The following is an 18,599-nucleotide window of genomic DNA, read 5'->3' on the forward strand; positions in this document are numbered from 1 at the left end:
GGAGGGTTGCCATCTCCTTCGGGGTCATCGAATAGATCTTTGGTCTAGGTAAGGGGACGTCGGGCAGTAGGTCGATCCGGCAATCCGTCTTGCGGTGGGGGGGTAGTTGGTCCGCCTCTGCCTCTCCGAAGACCTCGGAGAAGTCGGCGTATTGTTCTGGTAGGTCTGCTGTGGTAGCGGCGTTGTCTTGTGTGGTCGCCTCCGCTCGTCCTACCGTGGGGTTGCTTTTGCCAGCTGGTACTGGTGCTCGATACTCGCCGTCGCCGAATGTGAAGGTGCGGGTCGCCCAGTTGATCCGCGGGTTGTTTTTCGCGAGCCATGGCATCCCCAGGACTGCAATGGGCCGTCCGATGTGCGTGACTACGAACGATGTGCGCTCGGTGTGAGTGCCCATTTGCAGGGTGACCGGCTCGGTTTGTAGCGTGGCTGGTTTCCCTCCCGCTGTAGAGCCGTCCAGCTGGTGGAATGCCAGCGGCGTGGGGAGGGGGAAGCAGCGGAGGTCGAGTTTGGCGACTAGGTCGGGGTGGATGAGGTTTTTTGAGCACCCCGAGTCCACTAGTGCCGCGGCCGTGGTGGCTCCGTTGCCGGTAGAGAGTTGAATTGCTGCCAATATTACGGAGCTTTTGTCGTTTCGTTGAGGTGGTCCGCGTTGCTGTCCCACCGCCTGCCTCGCCACGCGTCTCAGAGCAGGCGGGGAGCATTTCCCGCTGGCTGGCTGGTCGGGGTCGGTATTGTCCTCTTCCCCCCAGTAAGCGTCCCAGCCCTCTTTCGGTGTCGCTGTGGCCACGGTCATTCGGCGGTGAGGCGGCGGCCCCGGGTTGGGTGGTTTGGGGCTAATTTTCGGGGTGGGCTTGGGCGCGCTGGTCGGCGGTCGGTTGGCGAAGCAATCCGCCGTCTTGTGCCCTAATTTGCCACACCTCCCGCAGGGCTCCCGGTTGAACTTCTTTTTTGGGTATATGGGGCCGGCCATCCCCCCGTGTGGTGCGGGTACCTTTTTCCCGGCATCGTTTGTGTCTTCCGTGGTTGTCATGAGGAAGGTGCGGTGCGCGTGTTCGGCTTTCCCCGCGAGGTGGATCCACCCGTGTAACGTTTCTGGGTCGTCGCGGTAGAGGGCCCATTGGAGAACGTCGCGGTTGAGCCCCCTTTTGAAGATTTCCAGCAGGGTGGTCTCGGACCAGTCGCTGACCTTCCCCGCGAGGGCTTTGAACTCCAGGGCGTAGTCAGGGACCGTGCGGGTGCCCTGTTTAAGTCTTTGGAGTGCGCTTTTCGCCCGTACTTTGGCTAGGGGGTCTTCAAAGTAGTTTTTCATCTCTTTGATGAACGCAGGGAAGGTGGCGAGGGCGGGGGAGCTGGACTCGTACAGTTGGACGTACCAGTCCGCCGCCCTGTCTTGGAGTTTGATCGCCACGGCGGCGATCTTGTCGGCCTCGGAGTCATAGGAGTGTCCGTGCCTCCCCATGAACTCCCTAGCGTTGGTCACAAAAAACGAGAGTTTTGTGGGGGTCCCATCGAAGAAGATGGGGAAGTCCTTTGGGGCCCGGGCGTTTTGTGCGGCCCCGCCTCTCGCTTCTCGGGGTGTGGTGTCGGCCGCCTGTGCCGTCTGCTGGCCCTCCGCTGGCCCGTGTGGGTTCGATGCTTCGCTCGGGGTGTGGGCTTGTGCGGGGACGTCGTTGGGTGGCGCGGGGGGCATAAGCGCCTGGAGCATGGTCCGGAGTTCCGTCAGCTGAGCCCGCATGGCCGCGAGTTCAGCTCGTGCCTCCTCGTCCACAGCCCGCGCCGCCGCTGGGGCCGGTTCCGTTGGCGCGTCCTCGGGGGTGGGTTGCCGGCGGGGTTCATCGTCCCTCTGCCGCGGGTCCGCTTCCTCCGCCGTCTGATGGGTGTCTCCGTCGTCCTCCTCCGTGTTGAGCGCCGTGGGGCTGTCGCTCCACGCCCGTTGCTGGGGTGCGATGTGGGGCGCGGGGTCCTCCGCTGGTTTCGGAAGTCGTGCTGCTCCCTCCCGCGGTCGGGTTGCCTCCGTCGCCATCTCCCCTTGGGGTTGGAGCTGAGGCTCGGGTCGGGTGGGCGTCCATGGCTCCGGGAGTCCGCGGTGCCTCTGGCCTTGGTCGGTCCTCCTCTGTCTTTGCCGCGCGGCTCGCCCTCCTTGCCCGCGCCGTTCCGGCCTCATCTTGCTGGTCTTCTCGCCGTCTACTCCTCCCGCGGCTCGTTGTCGTCCGGTGGGGCTCGGCGAGGCTGAGTTTATGACTCTCAGCTTTATGTCATGCGCTGCCTCCCCCTGAATAACATTCAGACACTGGTTTGCGAATCAGGCTCTGGTTTATTGCAGGGCAGGTACAGCGTTGGTAGAAAAAAGCTGAGAGTGACAGGAGCGCGCCGGTGCGGGGTTTAAATACCCCGCGCCGGTCAGCGCCCCCTCGCTCACGGTCACGTCACCCCCCTTTGTCCCATGCGTTGCCCTGCCGGTGGGTGAGGGTTTCCGGGATCGCCCATCATCAGGTTTCCATTCTTCTGCTGATTGCTTTCAGCTGGGCGATCCCCGTTGTATTGCCGCTGATGGTTTGGGTGGCTCCGTGATTCATTTGGCTATTGTTTGTTGGCCGTTAGTCGTTGTAGGTTGATGGCTACTTAACTTGTACCCCTTCACCTATTTCCTTGTCATTGTCATGTGTGCCATTGCGCTGATGACTTTAGCTCAACGGCACTCATGACATAGTTACTGGTTACAGAGATATATTTGAATACTCTGCAATGACTAAACGCCAAAATACAAGGTTGTTCAAAAGCACTCTAAAGGATGGACAGACTCCTTCCCAAGCATGTCTGCAAAATCAAATATCCATTTCCAATTTGATACATTAAATCACACTGCTTTGACTAATCACAGCCAAATGGGCTAAACTGGTCAGAGTGTTTCAGTTCTTGTATTTTTAGACTTCTAACCACTTCCATTAGGTTCTAATGTTACCACATCATGGAGAAATGAAGCAAGCAGGTAATACTTGAAATGGCTTATAACTCTAGGAAAAAGGTTTTGTATGAGACAATGAACAAACAAGTGTAAGCAATATTTCAGACTGAACATTTTCTGCAAGGATCATAAACAATTGTTTGGTATACCATAACATAATATATACCAGCAATAACAGATATTATTATTATTATATAGGTTGAATTCTGAGTCTGAATTTATCAGGATGCAACTCTCCCTGGGTAAAGAGCCAAACATCACATTAACAGAATTTAATCATAATGGATCTTTCACATGTTTTCACAGAGCAAGAAGTAGAAAAAGAATTCTTAAAACCAGTATTTGCAGAAGTAGAATGTGGCTAATGTCATACTCTTCTACTAAGGCATACTCCAGGATTATTTTCAAAGCACATGTCATCACTTCACAACATTTCCTTGTTACTATATGAGATATTTAAAGCTGCTTCTAATATGTGTTTGTTGATCCAAGGCAGGATTGCACATGAAAGAATAAAATGTACAGTGCATTCTAAAGTAAACAGATTGTACAGACAATGCTCAGGTTGCATCAAATAAATCTGTCTGGAAATGTCTCTCTATATAGGTTTTCACTCATAAAGGGAAGCAAAAATTTAATTCCACAGTGCTTTGAAGTTGAATCAAATAGGCCTTCCAATGCTCACTGGAACAGCATAACCAAAAAGCACTTAATGCTACTGCATGTTATTCAGCAGAAACAGCCAATGAATAATTAAGCCAGGCAAAAAGTATGTCCTGAACTCTGAAAATTGCCAGTTTTTAAAATTACACAAACCATACAAGCAAAATACTAAATAGAGAGCAACAAATACAGTGGCTCGCTTCACTAAATGTGTTCTTAGTATCGGTTTAATTGAAACAATAATAATCAGAGTTGTGATTTTCAACTAATTTAATAATCAGGCGTGATTAATACAGAAAAGGTGCACATTAGTAGATGTATGCCATTTGTGCCAAGCTCGAGCAAAAGACCTACAGTATCAATAACAACGTCAGTGGCTTATTTTATTGTTAATATTTTTATTTACCTGCTCGTTCTAAACTAATGATTCATAGTATCATTAAGACTGGGCTATTCTGAGCATAACAGCGAAATGCAGTCATTGGAATACAGGCACACACACACTGTGTATTCAACTAGCAGATAAAATGAAAATTATTTTGGTAAATAAAGTCAGGAACAAGGGGCCAGCTAAGAATGCCAAACTGATTATTTGAAGAATAAGATTGTGGGGGGGAAAAGTTAAGTGTTTCTTGTGTATGTTATGAAGTAATCAAAGGATCACAAATACAAAAATGAGGTCTGCACATAGCACCTTTTTCCTTGTCAATCTAAAGCACTGCACAAGCTCTGTTCATGTTGTACTGCAAATAGAGGCAGAGGAATTATGGATCCCAGGAAAGTTAAACCTCTTCCCAGTTCATAGACAGTACAAAGTAAGATAAACCAGCATGATTCTAACGTAACAGAAGAACTAATTTGGGTAGAAGCAACCAATATCTAATGGTCAATATAGTGGGTGACTGATAACACAAAGTAAAGGATGGGCTGTTATTATCATAATACATGTGATGAACACCTTGAGTGCTAGAGTGAGCTGAAAGAAAATAATTATGCACTGGAAACAATGCTGATCTGTTATTAAATGCAGGTAGTACGTGTATCAGACTTAGAGAGATGTAAGTTATTGAGGTAAAATGTTAACGGAATTGGATCCCCCCTCCTCTCCAATCCCTGTTTAGACCAGAGTGGCTGTCCCTCTCCCCCATTTTTTTAATCAATTCTGAACTATTTACCAATCTTCTTGGTTAGGAATAGAAAGTATAGAAGTCAAGTATGCTGAGGAAGGACTGGCTTGGGACAGAGGCCAGGAGTCCTTCATGGAAGGAAATTGGATGGATAATTATAAATGTGGAGAAAATGAAGACGGTGAAAGAGAGAGAGAATACATGGAAAAGAGTGGGGTATGGAAAGAAGAATGTGAAGAGGGAAGTGAAGAAAGATGGATAAAAAAAGCAATGGAGAATATTAAAGGTAATGAGGAGGATACTGTGGTAGAATGCAGTGTCATTGGAAAGACTATAAGAGCATCTGGGGCAACAGAGGGATCAAAATAAGTAAGATGGTAGCAATAGCACTGCAATGCAAGCCTGCATCTTTTGGTTGACAATTGTTCCAAAGAACTGGCCTGAGCCTAGTTACCACAACTGACTCCTTCTGGATGATTAATCAATTTAAGATGGCCTGCCCCAGACACCATATGGGTTTGCTCAGATTTCAACAAGCACTTGGCAATATGATGGGCTGCTCTTCCATGACTCTGGTTAGCTGCTAGGATATGGAATAAGACTGCACCCCTGCAACCTATACCTGATCTCAGAGCCCAGAGGGCCCCCGATTTACTAAGAAACTCTAGGAGGTGAAGCAGTAGAAAAGATGCCTGAAGTACTTGTGTGGGAAACAGAATGCAGAGTTGAGTATTGGTACAAACTCACGTTCAGGGCTATTCTGTGGCAATAAGCATGGACATATGTCAACATTTCTCTGCCTTTATTGTATCATTGAAATACTATCCTATAGCCTTAAGGTGGCCCACATCCCACTGAGGCAGGGTGGGTCAAGAGATCTTCCTTCAGGCTGCTTTGACATATTTATAGGACATTTTGCTTAGAAAGTCACTCACATTCTCTCAGAATTGGAAACAATGTTGGCTGAACCAGAGGAGGCAACATCTTGCAACATTTCCTGTGATTCTTTCAGTTCTGTTAGTCAGGTCCTATCACCTGTAGGCTGAATTTTTGCCCCCTCCTGGCTCCTTCAGGCAGCCAAAGTGGGAAGTGAGGCTTTGGGAGGTGGTAAATAAGCAACGGTAGTCACCATCTCTCAACCCCACAGTGTTAAATAACTTCTGCTAAGACTCCAACCTTCCCTTTTTGGGGAAAATTTTGGAGAATGTGGGGAGGCTTCAGCTACAAAGGATCACAGATGAAGGCAATTATCTGGATCCTTTTCAGTCAGGATTCAGACCAGGGTATGGCACAGAAATGGCACTGTCACTTTTGTGGATGACTGCTATTGTGACTTGATGGATGGTGGATGTTTGGTTCTCCTTCTCCTTTTAAGATTTATCAGCTGCTTTTGCTCCCATTGTCCATGGTATCTTTCTGGGCCTTCTATAACGGTTGGGAATCGGGCACAGTTTACAGTGGTTCTGCTCCTTCTTGGATACACAGTACACAGTTAATTGTGAGGGTTGAACAGCTGAATCAATGCCCTGCTTAATATGGGGTGCTGTAGAATGTAATCCTTTCCTCCATGCCATATGAAGCCACTGGGGAAAGTCATCCAATTGTTCAGGGTGAGGTATCATCAATATGCTGATGATAGCCAGTTATGTATCTCCATCCAGAGTTGAACAAGACATGCTGTGGAGGTCCTTCCTGATGTCTGGGGACTATAAGGATCTGGGTGAGATGAAACAAGTTGAATCTTTGCAAGACAAAGTGTCCATTTATCCATCCAGAGATGATAATTGGCTTTTCTAAACACAGAATCTGCAGGATGTCAGGGAGGCAACACTATGAGCATCACTTTATAGGAAGACACAAGAGAAAGTTGTTGTAAACTCCCCTCTTCTAATTTGGAAACCTGCAAGTCATTGTCAATATCAGTATTATAATAGTGTGGTTAAACAGTTGATGTGAAAAGTCAAAAGCAGATGGTAGAAGCATGTTCCAGTCACAAGTTAGAAAGGATCAAAACATCTTAAGTAAACTTGTAAAAAGTAAATAAAGAAGACTGAATTCTATTTCATTTCCATTATTTTTATTTTTTCATCTTTCATACCATCCTTGCACTTGCCTCCTCACCACTCAGTTTGTCTCTTCTTTTACCCCCCTTGCCTCTGTTTTGCTCCAGGTTTTCCAATCCTGCCTCTCCATTGTGAGTTTATTGGCAACAGAACACAGACCTGTCACTATCCTAGCAATTTATATTACTGAAGGAGATTCAAATAAAATGTGCAACATGACTGGCTGGCTGAAGGAACTGATGCCGACTCAATTATTCAGCTCTGAATTTACAGAAAGGAGGAACAACACAGATGTAAGGCAAGATATGTCTCTTATTATTTCTTCACCTGAATGTGGTATACCAATCTATTCCCTTTTTTTGATTGGCTTGGGTGAGCCTTCAATATTTCCAAAATGTGGGAAAGACAAATAATGGATTTTTAACATTCTTCCAGAGAGCTGTAAACAGGAAGAGCGCCACAAATAGGAAGGGAATTACTTGTGCTAATTTTATTCTATTGTGCTAGAAGCATGAAAATCAAATATATACAAGTAGTCCTCGGTTAATGACAGTAATTGAGACTGGATTTCTGTTGCTAAGCAATGCAGTCATAAAGTGCAATGTCATGTGACTGCCTCGCTTAGCAACAGCAGTCCCGGCACTTCCCACTGCCATCATTAAGCAAGGATCAGGGCTTGTTAAGCGGGCAAGTAAGACGCGGCACGAGCGTGGCAGGGCTGGAGGTGGCTGCTGCTGGGTGGGGAGGGTGCGAGCAACTTACCAGAGCAATTTGCAACCTTCCCTGCTGGCTTCCCGATTGACTTTGCTTGTGGGAAGCCAGCAGGGAAGGTCATAAATGGCGATCACGTGACTGTGGGATGCTGCAACTGTCACATGTGCGAGATGGTTGCCAAGCACCCAGACTTCAATCATGTGACCACAGGGGAACTTCGAGGACTGGTTGTAAGTCTCCTTTTTCAGTGCCGCTGTAACTTCAAACAGTCGCTGGACGAATGATCAGTAAGCAAGGACTACCTGTACTTTATTTATGCCGCTTTACTTGTTTCAGTGTTATCATCAAAACTACATACTACTGCGAGCAAAGCAGAAGGGCTGAATTAAGAATCTTATAAAATCTCTGGAAAAAAGGCTCCAAACTATACGTAAGATAACGGCAAGGAAATAAAAACATGACAAACTGAAACAGGCTGTTCAGACAGGGAGGGATGGGGGGAAAAATACTGATTTCATATAATGTGCCCACCTTTATTAGCAAAAGTACAAATCATACAAACTGGAATAGTTTCCATCTCTTCTCTATGTCCTTGTACATCAGTACAAGGTCAAAGCAACAATGGCCTCATAATAAATCACTGCTCAAAAGTAAAATTAAAAATAATTGGCAACAGCTGACTGTACAGGTCATGATGGAAAACCAATTTAGAACTCTCAATATTGTTGTGTTACTCAAGTCAAGATCCCTCTTATTAAAAAAGCACTCCTCCTCCTTTCCAGATAAATCATCGGCTATTATTAGTACAAAAAGACACCTAACATCCTACTCAGACCGAAATTATGAAACTGTTATTATTTTCCTTGAGGATGCATTTTTTAAAGGAACCATCACAAACTTTTTACATTATTAGTATTTCCAGCTGCAATAACATGCAGTTCATGTTATTAGGGAAAATACAGTCTCTGTCCTACCAGCCAGGAACCACGCCGAGGCGAGGAGCAGGTCTCTAGTGCTTTATTGCTGCTACGTAAGACCGAAAATCCTACCAAACTGAGGAAGCGTGGGAAAAACCGAGACCGATAAACCCCAAAAGTCAAGGCGGATCTGTTCTGTGTCTCTTCGAATGGCTGCTCGACTCCTCACTGCTACACATGCGTTTCCCCCCCTGGACAGGGGCCCCCTCCTGCTCGCCATCAGAGCTCATGACAGTCTCCCTGAAACTGAGCTCAGTTCCTGATGTCTACATGGACAAGTCCATGTCATTTGTTTGCAATTTCCTAATTTTTTTCCTACTTTCTAGTGTAGTCTACAGCCCAGGCATCTCCTGGAAGTTTCCCTTTCAGATGTTGAACAATTCATATTTTAAAGCATAATTATTCAAAATACTCAGATTTTGCTTTTGAAACTACACTTGATATTAACTAAAAGCCTGGAAAGTGATTTTAGCCAAAAGACCAGGAATTATAATGGTCAAAGTATGAAATAAAAATATTTCACTGAATTTGAAGCACTATGTACTTTTAATTACAAATAATGATATTGTCTTAAAATATACAATTGAGAAAATCAATCTTACTTTTTCAATTCCTAAGCTTTTCAAAGGTTTTTCTGGTTCTCTGTCCCTTTTCTTCTCTTCCTTCTTCTTTTCTTTTTCCTTCTGTGGAAAGATGTTCCATTAATCATTATAATAATGCATGTAATGAATCTTTAAAATATTAGTTATATTGCCTTCTAAAAGTTAATTTAAGCTATTATTTCAAAAAGACATTTATTTCCATCAGAACTGCAATCTTCATATGTATGCTTATATGTGTATGCATATGTACTGAATATGTTTATGTATGTCTTAGAGTTACATGCAAGGCTGTCCCAACCATCTATTGTATACGCAGGCCCTTCAAATATCTAGTATATTAAACATACTTCCCTTAGTATACAGCAGAAAGACTAGAAAATTGGATATTTGTGCCTCTTTTCTATTTTCCATCAGCTTTCCCCATAGTGACATCCCAGTTACCTTTTCTCATTGCTATTGGTTTTGTGGGACCTTGTAGACATCATAGATCTTTTTATTCTGAGATTTTTTGGCTAACAGGGACTCAATAGCACAGTTTAATGATTTAGATTTTATTTAGCTGAAAATTCCCAGAGATGGTGTGGGAATTACTGCTCAGTCCTGAGGTCATTACACCATGAGACTTCTAATGGGCTGTATATTGCACTCTGTGCTAATTAACTTCTATAAGATATCACCAGAAGACCACTTGGAGCACCGAAATTAGGTTTCATTACTATGCTGATAATACATACTACCCATGATTTGGTGATTAGGATCCATGTCATTCAGATTTATATAGCATGTTCTATACAGGATGCAACTTTAAACAGTTCAAAAACTTCATCTACTGGTAGCCACATACTTACCTGATATGTACTTTAGAATCACCATATCACTGATTTTGAACCAACTGTACTGGCTTCCAATTTATTTCCAAGCCCAATTCATAATGTTAATATTGATCAATAAATGCTTCTAAATCAATGAACACATAATTCTAATGGATTATCTGCAAGGCCTCCTCTTCCTTTAGGTGCAAGCTCAGAATCTACATTTTCATCAGAGATTTATCTATGCCTCATGATTTAAAAAGGACAGGTGGGGTAGTACATAAGATAGAACCCTTTTTGTGGCATCTCCCCAATTCTAGCTATTTTAATATTAGCTATCCTGTTACAGAAATATTTTGTTTTACTTTTGCCTTTATTTTACTGTGCTGTTATATTATTATTGCATTTTTTAAAACTGCACATTGCATTGAATGACTTAACAAGCACAAACATGATTCAGAAAACGGTTAATTAATAACAAATTTAGTGTTGCGTCTGATTATGTGGTTGGTCTGACAAATCTGAATGTCTTCAGTCATTTTGTTTTTGTAGGTCTTCCTGAGCCTTAAAGGAGTGGATGGCCTACAAATACTCTAAACAAACAAACAAGCAAACAAATGACTAAAGACCTCCAGTTCCAATTCAAGCTCTATACTGCAAGTCCCAGTGGCTGTAATTTTTAAACCATGTTCATGACTAACAAAGCAATAAAGGGGGAGACACAGATATTGAAGCTGGCTCTCATTTTGGAAAGCATTTGCAAGAGGCAATTTTATTATGTGGATACTTGCACAAAAACAGGAGTTTACTTCAAAGAAAAAATGATGGAGATTAGTAAATGAGTGTAGTCTACTGAAAATGAGGAAGGCATTCTATTAACTAATAAAATAATTTATTTTCAAAATTATACCAATGACTTGGCAATTCTGCTCAGAACTCACTATCTTCATTAAACATTTATTCTGAGAAAATCTAAGATACAATTTAAGCTACAAATCTAAGACAGACCTGTATGCTATATTGTGAAATATCTCAAGCTGAGCTGTGGAAGTCTGGAGAGAAATTCTCTTTGGGTGAACTTACAAAATGCAATATAATAATGTTTATGGTTTGGCTTAAAATACTTTTAGTTTTACCTAAGACAAATTATGATTCTAGGTCAGAAAGTAACTCCATATTGGCTGAATTTGTATTATGCTAAGCCGTTAGTCACACAAACCACAATGAACAGCTGAGTTCACACATGGTAAGCCACAAACAAGCATATTAGCCTGTAACTTAGCATGATGTGTGCACCCATTAAGAACAAAAGTAGAACACATCTGCACTCAAACACAACATAAACACCAAGAAGAGGGAATACCTCCATTTTGCTTTGCTCAGAGGCAGCTTGCAGAGAAGGAGATGTCTGAGGCTGAGCAGCATCAGAGGAAGACATCTGTACAAAGCAGATGAAAGATAAGAAAAGACAAAATGACAGGCTACAGAAAAGCCATCAGCTTATTTTATTGCTTTCCATTTATGAGAAAAATTATAGAAGTGAAGTGAAGTGAAGAAACTAGATTTAGGCTAATTTTGCTACTTAAAATATTTTAAAAAAAAACTTATATACATTTCAAGCAAGATAAATGAGATTCAGCAATGACTTCCGCAGTTCAACCTAGGTATTTAACTGTAGGTTGCAGAAATTATTTTTTATGCAGAACAGCATGCAGAGTCAATTGCCCTTTCAAAATGTATTAAAGGTATTTTTAAAGGTGAAAAAACGATCAGGATATAGTAAATGCTTAATGGATGAATCTGCTAGAATATAAAGTAAGAAATGAAGTTGGATAAGATCACATCACTACCACAAAAGAAAATAATTAAGCTTCACATCTCATTGTTCAGTTTTATCCAGTGTGACTCATGAATTATTAATGTCCTCAACTAAAAAAGAACACTGTCCTATAGAGGTAGGGAAATAAGCAAAGGCACCTTTGTTTTTGCTCATTCTAAAAGATTTGTTTTATGAATGAAGGGAAGAAAATTAATAATACTAAATTAAATATGTAACTATCAAATAAAGCCTTCTCTTTGGAAAGCCAGGAGAAAATGTAGTTAAGAAAAAAGAGCCTTTTAATAATAAACTAACAAGCATATTACAAGGTAGTTTGTACTTTTTGAGCATTTCTTCATAAGCCACAATCAGTTGATGTAAGGAATGCCTAAGACTAAATAAAAGACTCAGACTCTAAATCAAGTTTAAGCTCTGGCTTTTATTTAGAATAGAATGCACACCAGTAAAAAGCTGAGAGTGAGGGAAGCGCGCCAAAAGCTGAATAGTCTCGCGCCAAACAGCGCTCCACCCCACCACTCCCCGGGTGTGCCCCACGAGTTCCACGGAGTGACAGATCATCAAGACTTGATAGGTGAGAGGTCGTCCAGCCCCCTTCGCCCCAGGCATCGCCCTGGTTATCTACCTGCGACGTAATGGTCCATTACTGGGCGATTAGACCTCGATATTCCTCGAAAGCCCGAACGCGCCCTTCCAAACCTCGCCCTGATCATTTCTTTAACAATGGTGTCAATGGTCGATTACCGGGCGATGAGACCTTGTTGTTCAATAGATCTCCCAACCCCATTACCTTCTTTGTCCGGACTATTGCCCACACCTCTCCAGTCATTGACATGCATCCGCGCTTTGTCATGCGAGCCGTTACGATATCGCAAACATCACAACGGCGATCATGACATACCGCCCCTCTGAAGAAAATCAAGCCAAGGGCTTGGAGGGATATGCAATGTGGAAGTTGCGGACTAGCTCGGGGGCCTGAATGTCGTGGGCAGCGACCCACTCGGGGTGGGGAAAGTGTTTCTAGCAGACTAAGTATTGGAGAGAGCCACGAAGCTTGCGGGAGTCGAGAACCTCCTTGACTTCGAAGTGCTGCTGTCCGTTGATCATGATGGGTGGAGGGGGGGGGGTGCGTGGATGCCACCGGGAGGAGTCACTGGCCGGCTTGAGTAAGCTACAGTGGAACACAGGGTGCAGCCGCTTCAAATTATGAGGTAGATCCAAACGCACCGTGACCGGGTTCACAATTTGTGTAACCTGAAAGGGGCCAATAAATTTGGGGGCCAGTTTCTTAGAAGGCTGAGGTGACTTGATAAATTTAGTGGAGAGATAAACCAGATCCCCTACTCAAAAAGGTGGCTGTTGGCGCCTGTGCTTGTCAGCCTGAAGTTTGTATGAGGTCTGTGCCTCACTGAGAGCGTCCTTAATGACAGGCCAGGAGTCTGCGAGTTTTGAACCCCAATCACAGGCCGTCACTACCGGAGACAGGGCCTGTGGGAGCTTGGGAATGGGGACGAAGTCCCGACCCGATACCACCCTGAAGGGGGTTTGTCCCGTGCTTTGATGCACAGCGTTATTGTATGCAACCTCCGCGAAAGGAAGCAAATCCACCCAGTCGTCCTGGTGGTAGCTGATGTACGAGCGGAGGAATTGTTCCAGGGTGGCATTGAGGATCTCAGTAGATCCGTCAGTCTGGGGATGCCAGGAGGTTGACAATGCTTGCTCGGTGCCAATTAATTTCAAAAAAGCCCGCCAATACTGTGAGGTAAATTGTGTGCCCCTATCGGTCACCAAGCGAGAGGGGCAGCCGTGAAGGCAGTACACGTGCACCAAAAAGAGCTTCACCAGCTGTTGCGCCAACGGGATAGAGGCACAAGGGACAAAATGAGCCTGTTTGGAAAAATAGTCTTTGACTACCCAAATGACTGTTTTCTTTTGACTGGGTGGTAAATCCACGATGAAATCCATAGAGATTTCATCCCAAGGGCGTGAAGGGTTAGCCACGGGCTGCAGCAGCCCCTGGGGTTTACCGGAGGGTCGCTTAGACATTGCGCAAACAGGGCAGGATGCCACATACGTTTTGACATCCTTCCTTAGCGAGGGCCACCAAAATTGGCGTCGGGTCAAGTGGAGGGATTTGAGGAACCCCAAATGACCAGCCTGTTTGCTGTCATGAGACCGGCTGAGGATAGTTGATTGTTGTGAGTCAGGGACGTATAAACGTCCCTCCACCCAGGCGAGGTCTTGTTCCATGGAAACCTTGTCAGGGTTAGCAAGGAGACAGGGATCAGACTTTAATGCGCGGGCAAATTCTGCATGCAACCCACCCGGCAGCTGTGGTTGCCTGCGGCCCGGAGCTGGCTGCGCCGGAGTCGTTCGCGGGGGGGGGGAGGCTGTTCCCGAGCGCGACTCCGGGTTACAGCGGCCAAACCCAATTGAGACTCAGAGAGCACAGTCCCCACGACGTCGGAGACAGGCTCCGCGTCCTGGGGCAGACGGGAAAGTGCATCTGCCAAAAAATTCTTCTTCCCTGGAATAAACTTCAGCTGAAAGTTAAAATGGCTGAAAAATTGAGCCCAGTGAATCTGCTTAGGGCTGAGGCGCCTGGGCGTGCGGAGTGCCTCAAGGTTGCGGTGATCTGTCCAGACCTCAAAAGGGCAAGTCGCCCCTTCTAAAATGTGACACCAAGCCTCCAGTGCCGCTTTCACTGCAAATGCCTCTTTTTCCCAGACATGCCAGCGCCTTTCCGTCTCGGAAAATTTCCGGGAGAGATAGGCACAGGGCTTCAAGAGTCCGGCAGAATCCTTTTGTAATAGGATAGCCCCAATTGAAAAATCAGAGGCATCAGCCTGAATGACAAAAGGCCGTTCGGGGTCGGGATGGGATAAAATTGGCTCCGCTGTAAAGAGAGCTTTCAACCGGTCGAAAGCAGCCTGACAGGCGGGAGTCCAATTGAGCACGGCCCCTGGGTTTTTTACCTTGCGCGTCTCCCCAACGCCTTTGGTCCGCAACAAATCAGTCAAGGGCAGGGCAATCTTTGCGAACCCTTTTGCGAAGGATCTGTAGAAATTTGCGAATCCCAGGAAACTTTGGAGCTGGCGCCAGTGCGCGGGCGCTCCCAGCTCAAAACAGCCTGAACCTTTGCAGGATCCATTTCGATGCCCTTATCTGAAATCCTGTAGCCTAAGTAATCCAGGCGCGACTTGTGGAATTCGCACTTGGAAAGCTTAGCATAAAGTTTAGCGTGCCGGAGCTTGGTGAGAACTTGTCTTACCAATCTTTCGTGTTCTCTCTCAGTTTTGGAGTATATCAGGACATCGTCCAGATAAACCAGTACTCCTTTAAACAAATGGTCATGCAGAACCTCATTAATTAGTTGCATGAAAACCCCCGGGGCCCCTGCAAGACCAAAAGGCAGTACCTTATACTGGAAGGAGCCCAAAGGACAGTTAAAAGCTGTTTTCCATTCGTCCCCCTCCCTGATGCAAATGCGGTAATACGCCTCGTGGAGGTCAAGTTTGGAAAAAACCTTTCCAGTCAACAAGTGTGCCAACATATCTTTGACGAGGGGGAGGGGGTACTTGTTTGACAAGGATGCTGAATTTAACCCGCGATAGTCTGTACACAGTCTTAGGGTACCGTCCTTCTCGCCGAACAGAACGGGCGCTCCAACCGGCGAGTTTGCCGGTTCGATGAAGCCCCGAGCGAGGTTTTTATCGAGGAAGTCCCGCAACGCCGCCAATTCCTTTTGTGTCATTGGGTAGATTTTTGGCTTAGGCAATGGGACATGAGGGAGCAGTTCAATGGCACAGTCCGTCTTGCGATGGGGGGGAAACTGGTCCGCCTCCTCCTCCCCGAAGACGTCAGCAAAGTCTGCGTATTGTTCCGGCAACCCCTCCATGGGGGAAGCGTGAACTTGAGGGTCGACAATCTCAGCCCTCCCTACAGTCAAAGTGAGGGATTTCCCCTTAGCAGGTGCCTGGTAAAACCCATCCTCAAACGTTATCGTACAGGTTCTCCAGTTAATGTAGGGATTGTGGCGAGTTAGCCAGGGATTACAAGAACCACTATAAGCTTGCCCACTGGGGTGACCACGAATTCTATGGTTTCCCTGTGTGTGCCTATTTGTAGGGTGACATTCCCTGTACCCTGGGTGGCCGCCCCCCCCCCCCCCCGCCGTGGAACCATCGAGTTGCTGGAAGATCAGCAGTTTTGGGAGAGGGAAACAGGGTAAATTTAGCGCAGCGACTAGGTTGGGGTGGATCAGGCATCTGGAACACCGGGAGTCCACCAAAGCCCCGACTTCGATGGTCTTGGAGCAGTAGCTCAGTTCAATTTTTACAGCCAGGATGGGGCAGTCCGCACTCACCCTGGTGGTATCACACCCATTCTCCACCACCTGCCCAGTGGCGCTGTTTAGGACAGGTGGAAGGCGTTTTCTGCCGGCTGCTCCAGGGCGGTCAACCCGTCCCCCGCGAGGTAGACGTCCTCTTCTTCGTCCAGGGTCGCTAGTGCCCCTGTCAGCCGTCGAGGAGGGTTGGGTGGTTTCTGTGGTGCCTTCTGCGTTGGTCTAGGTGGGCGATGTGCCGTCCTAGCCTTGTGGCATTCTGCCGCCCGGTGATCTGCCTTACCGCACTTGATGCATTGCCCACGGGCAAAGCGACGTTGTCTTTCGGCGTCCCATGTCGGGCCCGACTGTGGCACTGGTCCTTTCCCGCTGGGAGGAAGCCTGTCTCTCTTAGCCGCCAGCATGAAGGTGCACTGAGCGTGTTCAGCCTTCCTGGCAAGACAGATCCAGTCATGCAGTGAGTCCAGATCATCTCTGTACAGCGCCCATTGTAACACCCCTCGACTGAGGCCATCCTTAAACATGTCGATCAGGGTGGCCTCCAACCATTCAGGGACCTTCCCTGCCAAGACCTTAAATTCTAGGGCGTAATCTGTGACCGATTTCTGCCCCTGATTAAGTTCTTTCAGAGCACCTTTAGCCCTTTCCTTCGCCAGGGGGTCTTCAAAGTACCGCTTCAAAGCGGTCAGGAAGGTGTGGAAGGTAGCCAGGGCTGGGGCTCCGGACTCTGACATCTGTACGTACCCGTCCGCGGCTCTGCCCTTTAGTTTTGTGGCAATAGCCAAGATTTTGGCCCCTTCTGATGCAAAACAATGTCCATATAGCTGGATGTAGTTTGTTGCGTTAGTTAAACAGAATGACAGATTCGTGGGATCGCCATCAAATTTTACTGGAAAGTCTTTAGCGATCCCACCAACTGGAGAAACCCCAATCTGTGAGTGAGTAGGGGTGACCCCCACCGGAGTAAAGCCACGGGCCCTGGGAAAAAGTCCCGTGCCTGGCCCCTTCCTTTCGGGGCCAGCGATAGGGTGGGTGGGATGCCGAGACCCCTCCCTGCACCCTGCACAGCAGCACTCTTCGTGAGCTCACTCACCACAGTTGACATGGATCGCAGCATGTGTTCTAATGACTGCACCTTGGACTCCAGAGCCCTGATCCTGTCCGTTGTGACGGGATCGTCCATCCTCAGTGCTGTCGGTTGTTGCCCGATCGGCAGTCCTGCAAATTCCCTCTCAGGCGTCTGGGGGTATTGGAGTCTCCAAGTGGTGTGGGGTGTCCCCGGCCGGGGTCCCACTGCGCCGTCCCACCCGAAGTGTTGTTGACTCACGACTCCCTCTTCCATCGGGGCCCTCCACTCCGGGCTGGGGCTCCAGGCTCCAAACTGGGGTGCGGTGTGGGTAGGGAGGGGGCTCATGTCCCATCTCGGAAGCGTCGATTCCAGAAGCTGTCTGGTCGCCTCCCCCACTCGCGTTGAATCCTTTGCGTCTCCGCTCTGAAGTGCCGACTCCAAGATCGTCCCCGGTTCAGTCATCGCTAGCTGCTTCTCTCGCAAGAAAAATTTCCTGGTAGAGACTAGCGAGGTTTGTTCTTAAAAGACTCTCAGCTTTATGTAAGGAATGCCTAAGACTAAATAAAAGACTCAGACTCTAAATCAAGTTTAAGCTCTGGCTTTTATTTAGAATAGAATGCACACCAGTAAAAAGCTGAGAGTGAGGGAAGCGCGCCAAAAGCTGAATTAAATAGTCTCGCGCCAAACAGCGCTCCACCTCACCACTCCCCGGGTGTGCCCCACGAGTTCCACGGAGTGACAGATCATCAAGACTTGATAGGTGAGAGGTCGTCCAGCCCCCTTCGCCCCAGGCATCGCCCTGGTTATCTTCCTGTGAGGTAATGGTCCACTACTGGGCGATTAGACCTCGATATTCCTCGAAAGCCCAGACGCGCCCTTCCAAACCTCGCCCTGATAATTTCTTTAACAATGGTGTCAATGGTCGATTACCAGGCGATGAGACCTTGTTGTTCAATAGATCTCCCAACCCCATTACCTTCTTTGTCCGGACTATCGCCCACACCTCTCCAGTCGACACGCATCCACGCTTTGTCATGCGAGCCGTTACGATGTCGCAAACATCGCAATGGCGATCATGACAGTTGAATATTTGCAGCTTTACCTAGAGTATTATTCATTCTATACCCAAGTGATCATTACACAAAAACAAGTTCTATTCTGGAACATCCACAAATGCCCATGTTACCAATATACAAATTGTCTTTTGTTAACTGTGGGTAGCAATAAACTTTAAATTCCCCACAAAACCATACAGTATATCAAAAGCTTTTCAATATGGAGCAGAAACTAGATTAAAAAGACAACTTTAAAGCTACTTCTTCCTATACCCATACCCTAATTATATTCCATTTGTTTGCTCCGTACTGTATTGCCTCCCATTCAATCCAACTAGAATCGTAGCACATCAGGCAGGTAATAGGATTC

The 18,599-nt window shown here is 46.5% G+C and overlaps 1 protein-coding gene across 4 annotated transcripts in view; it reads right to left on the bottom strand.

Moving 5' to 3' along the window:
- The window catches only part of SMAP1 (small ArfGAP 1), a 72,823-nt gene that overhangs the window by 24,691 nt on the left and 29,533 nt on the right, over positions 1 to 18,599 (bottom strand). For 2 of the 4 annotated variants that reach the window (XM_063313255.1, XM_063313264.1), the window contains exons 5-6: positions 11,287 to 11,361; positions 9,112 to 9,192 (exon numbers count right to left, since the gene is read on the bottom strand). In XM_063313255.1, the coding sequence (XP_063169325.1) occupies positions 9,112 to 9,192; positions 11,287 to 11,361 (156 nt within the window). The remainder of the gene's footprint in view (positions 1 to 9,111; positions 9,193 to 11,286; positions 11,362 to 18,599) is intronic. The other 2 variants (XM_063313273.1, XM_063313281.1) reach the window with 1 other exon arrangement.

The sequence above is a fragment of the Candoia aspera genome, chromosome 1 (genome assembly GCF_035149785.1).
Source record: "Candoia aspera isolate rCanAsp1 chromosome 1, rCanAsp1.hap2, whole genome shotgun sequence".
NCBI classification, from domain to species: Eukaryota; Metazoa; Chordata; class Lepidosauria; order Squamata; family Boidae; genus Candoia; species Candoia aspera.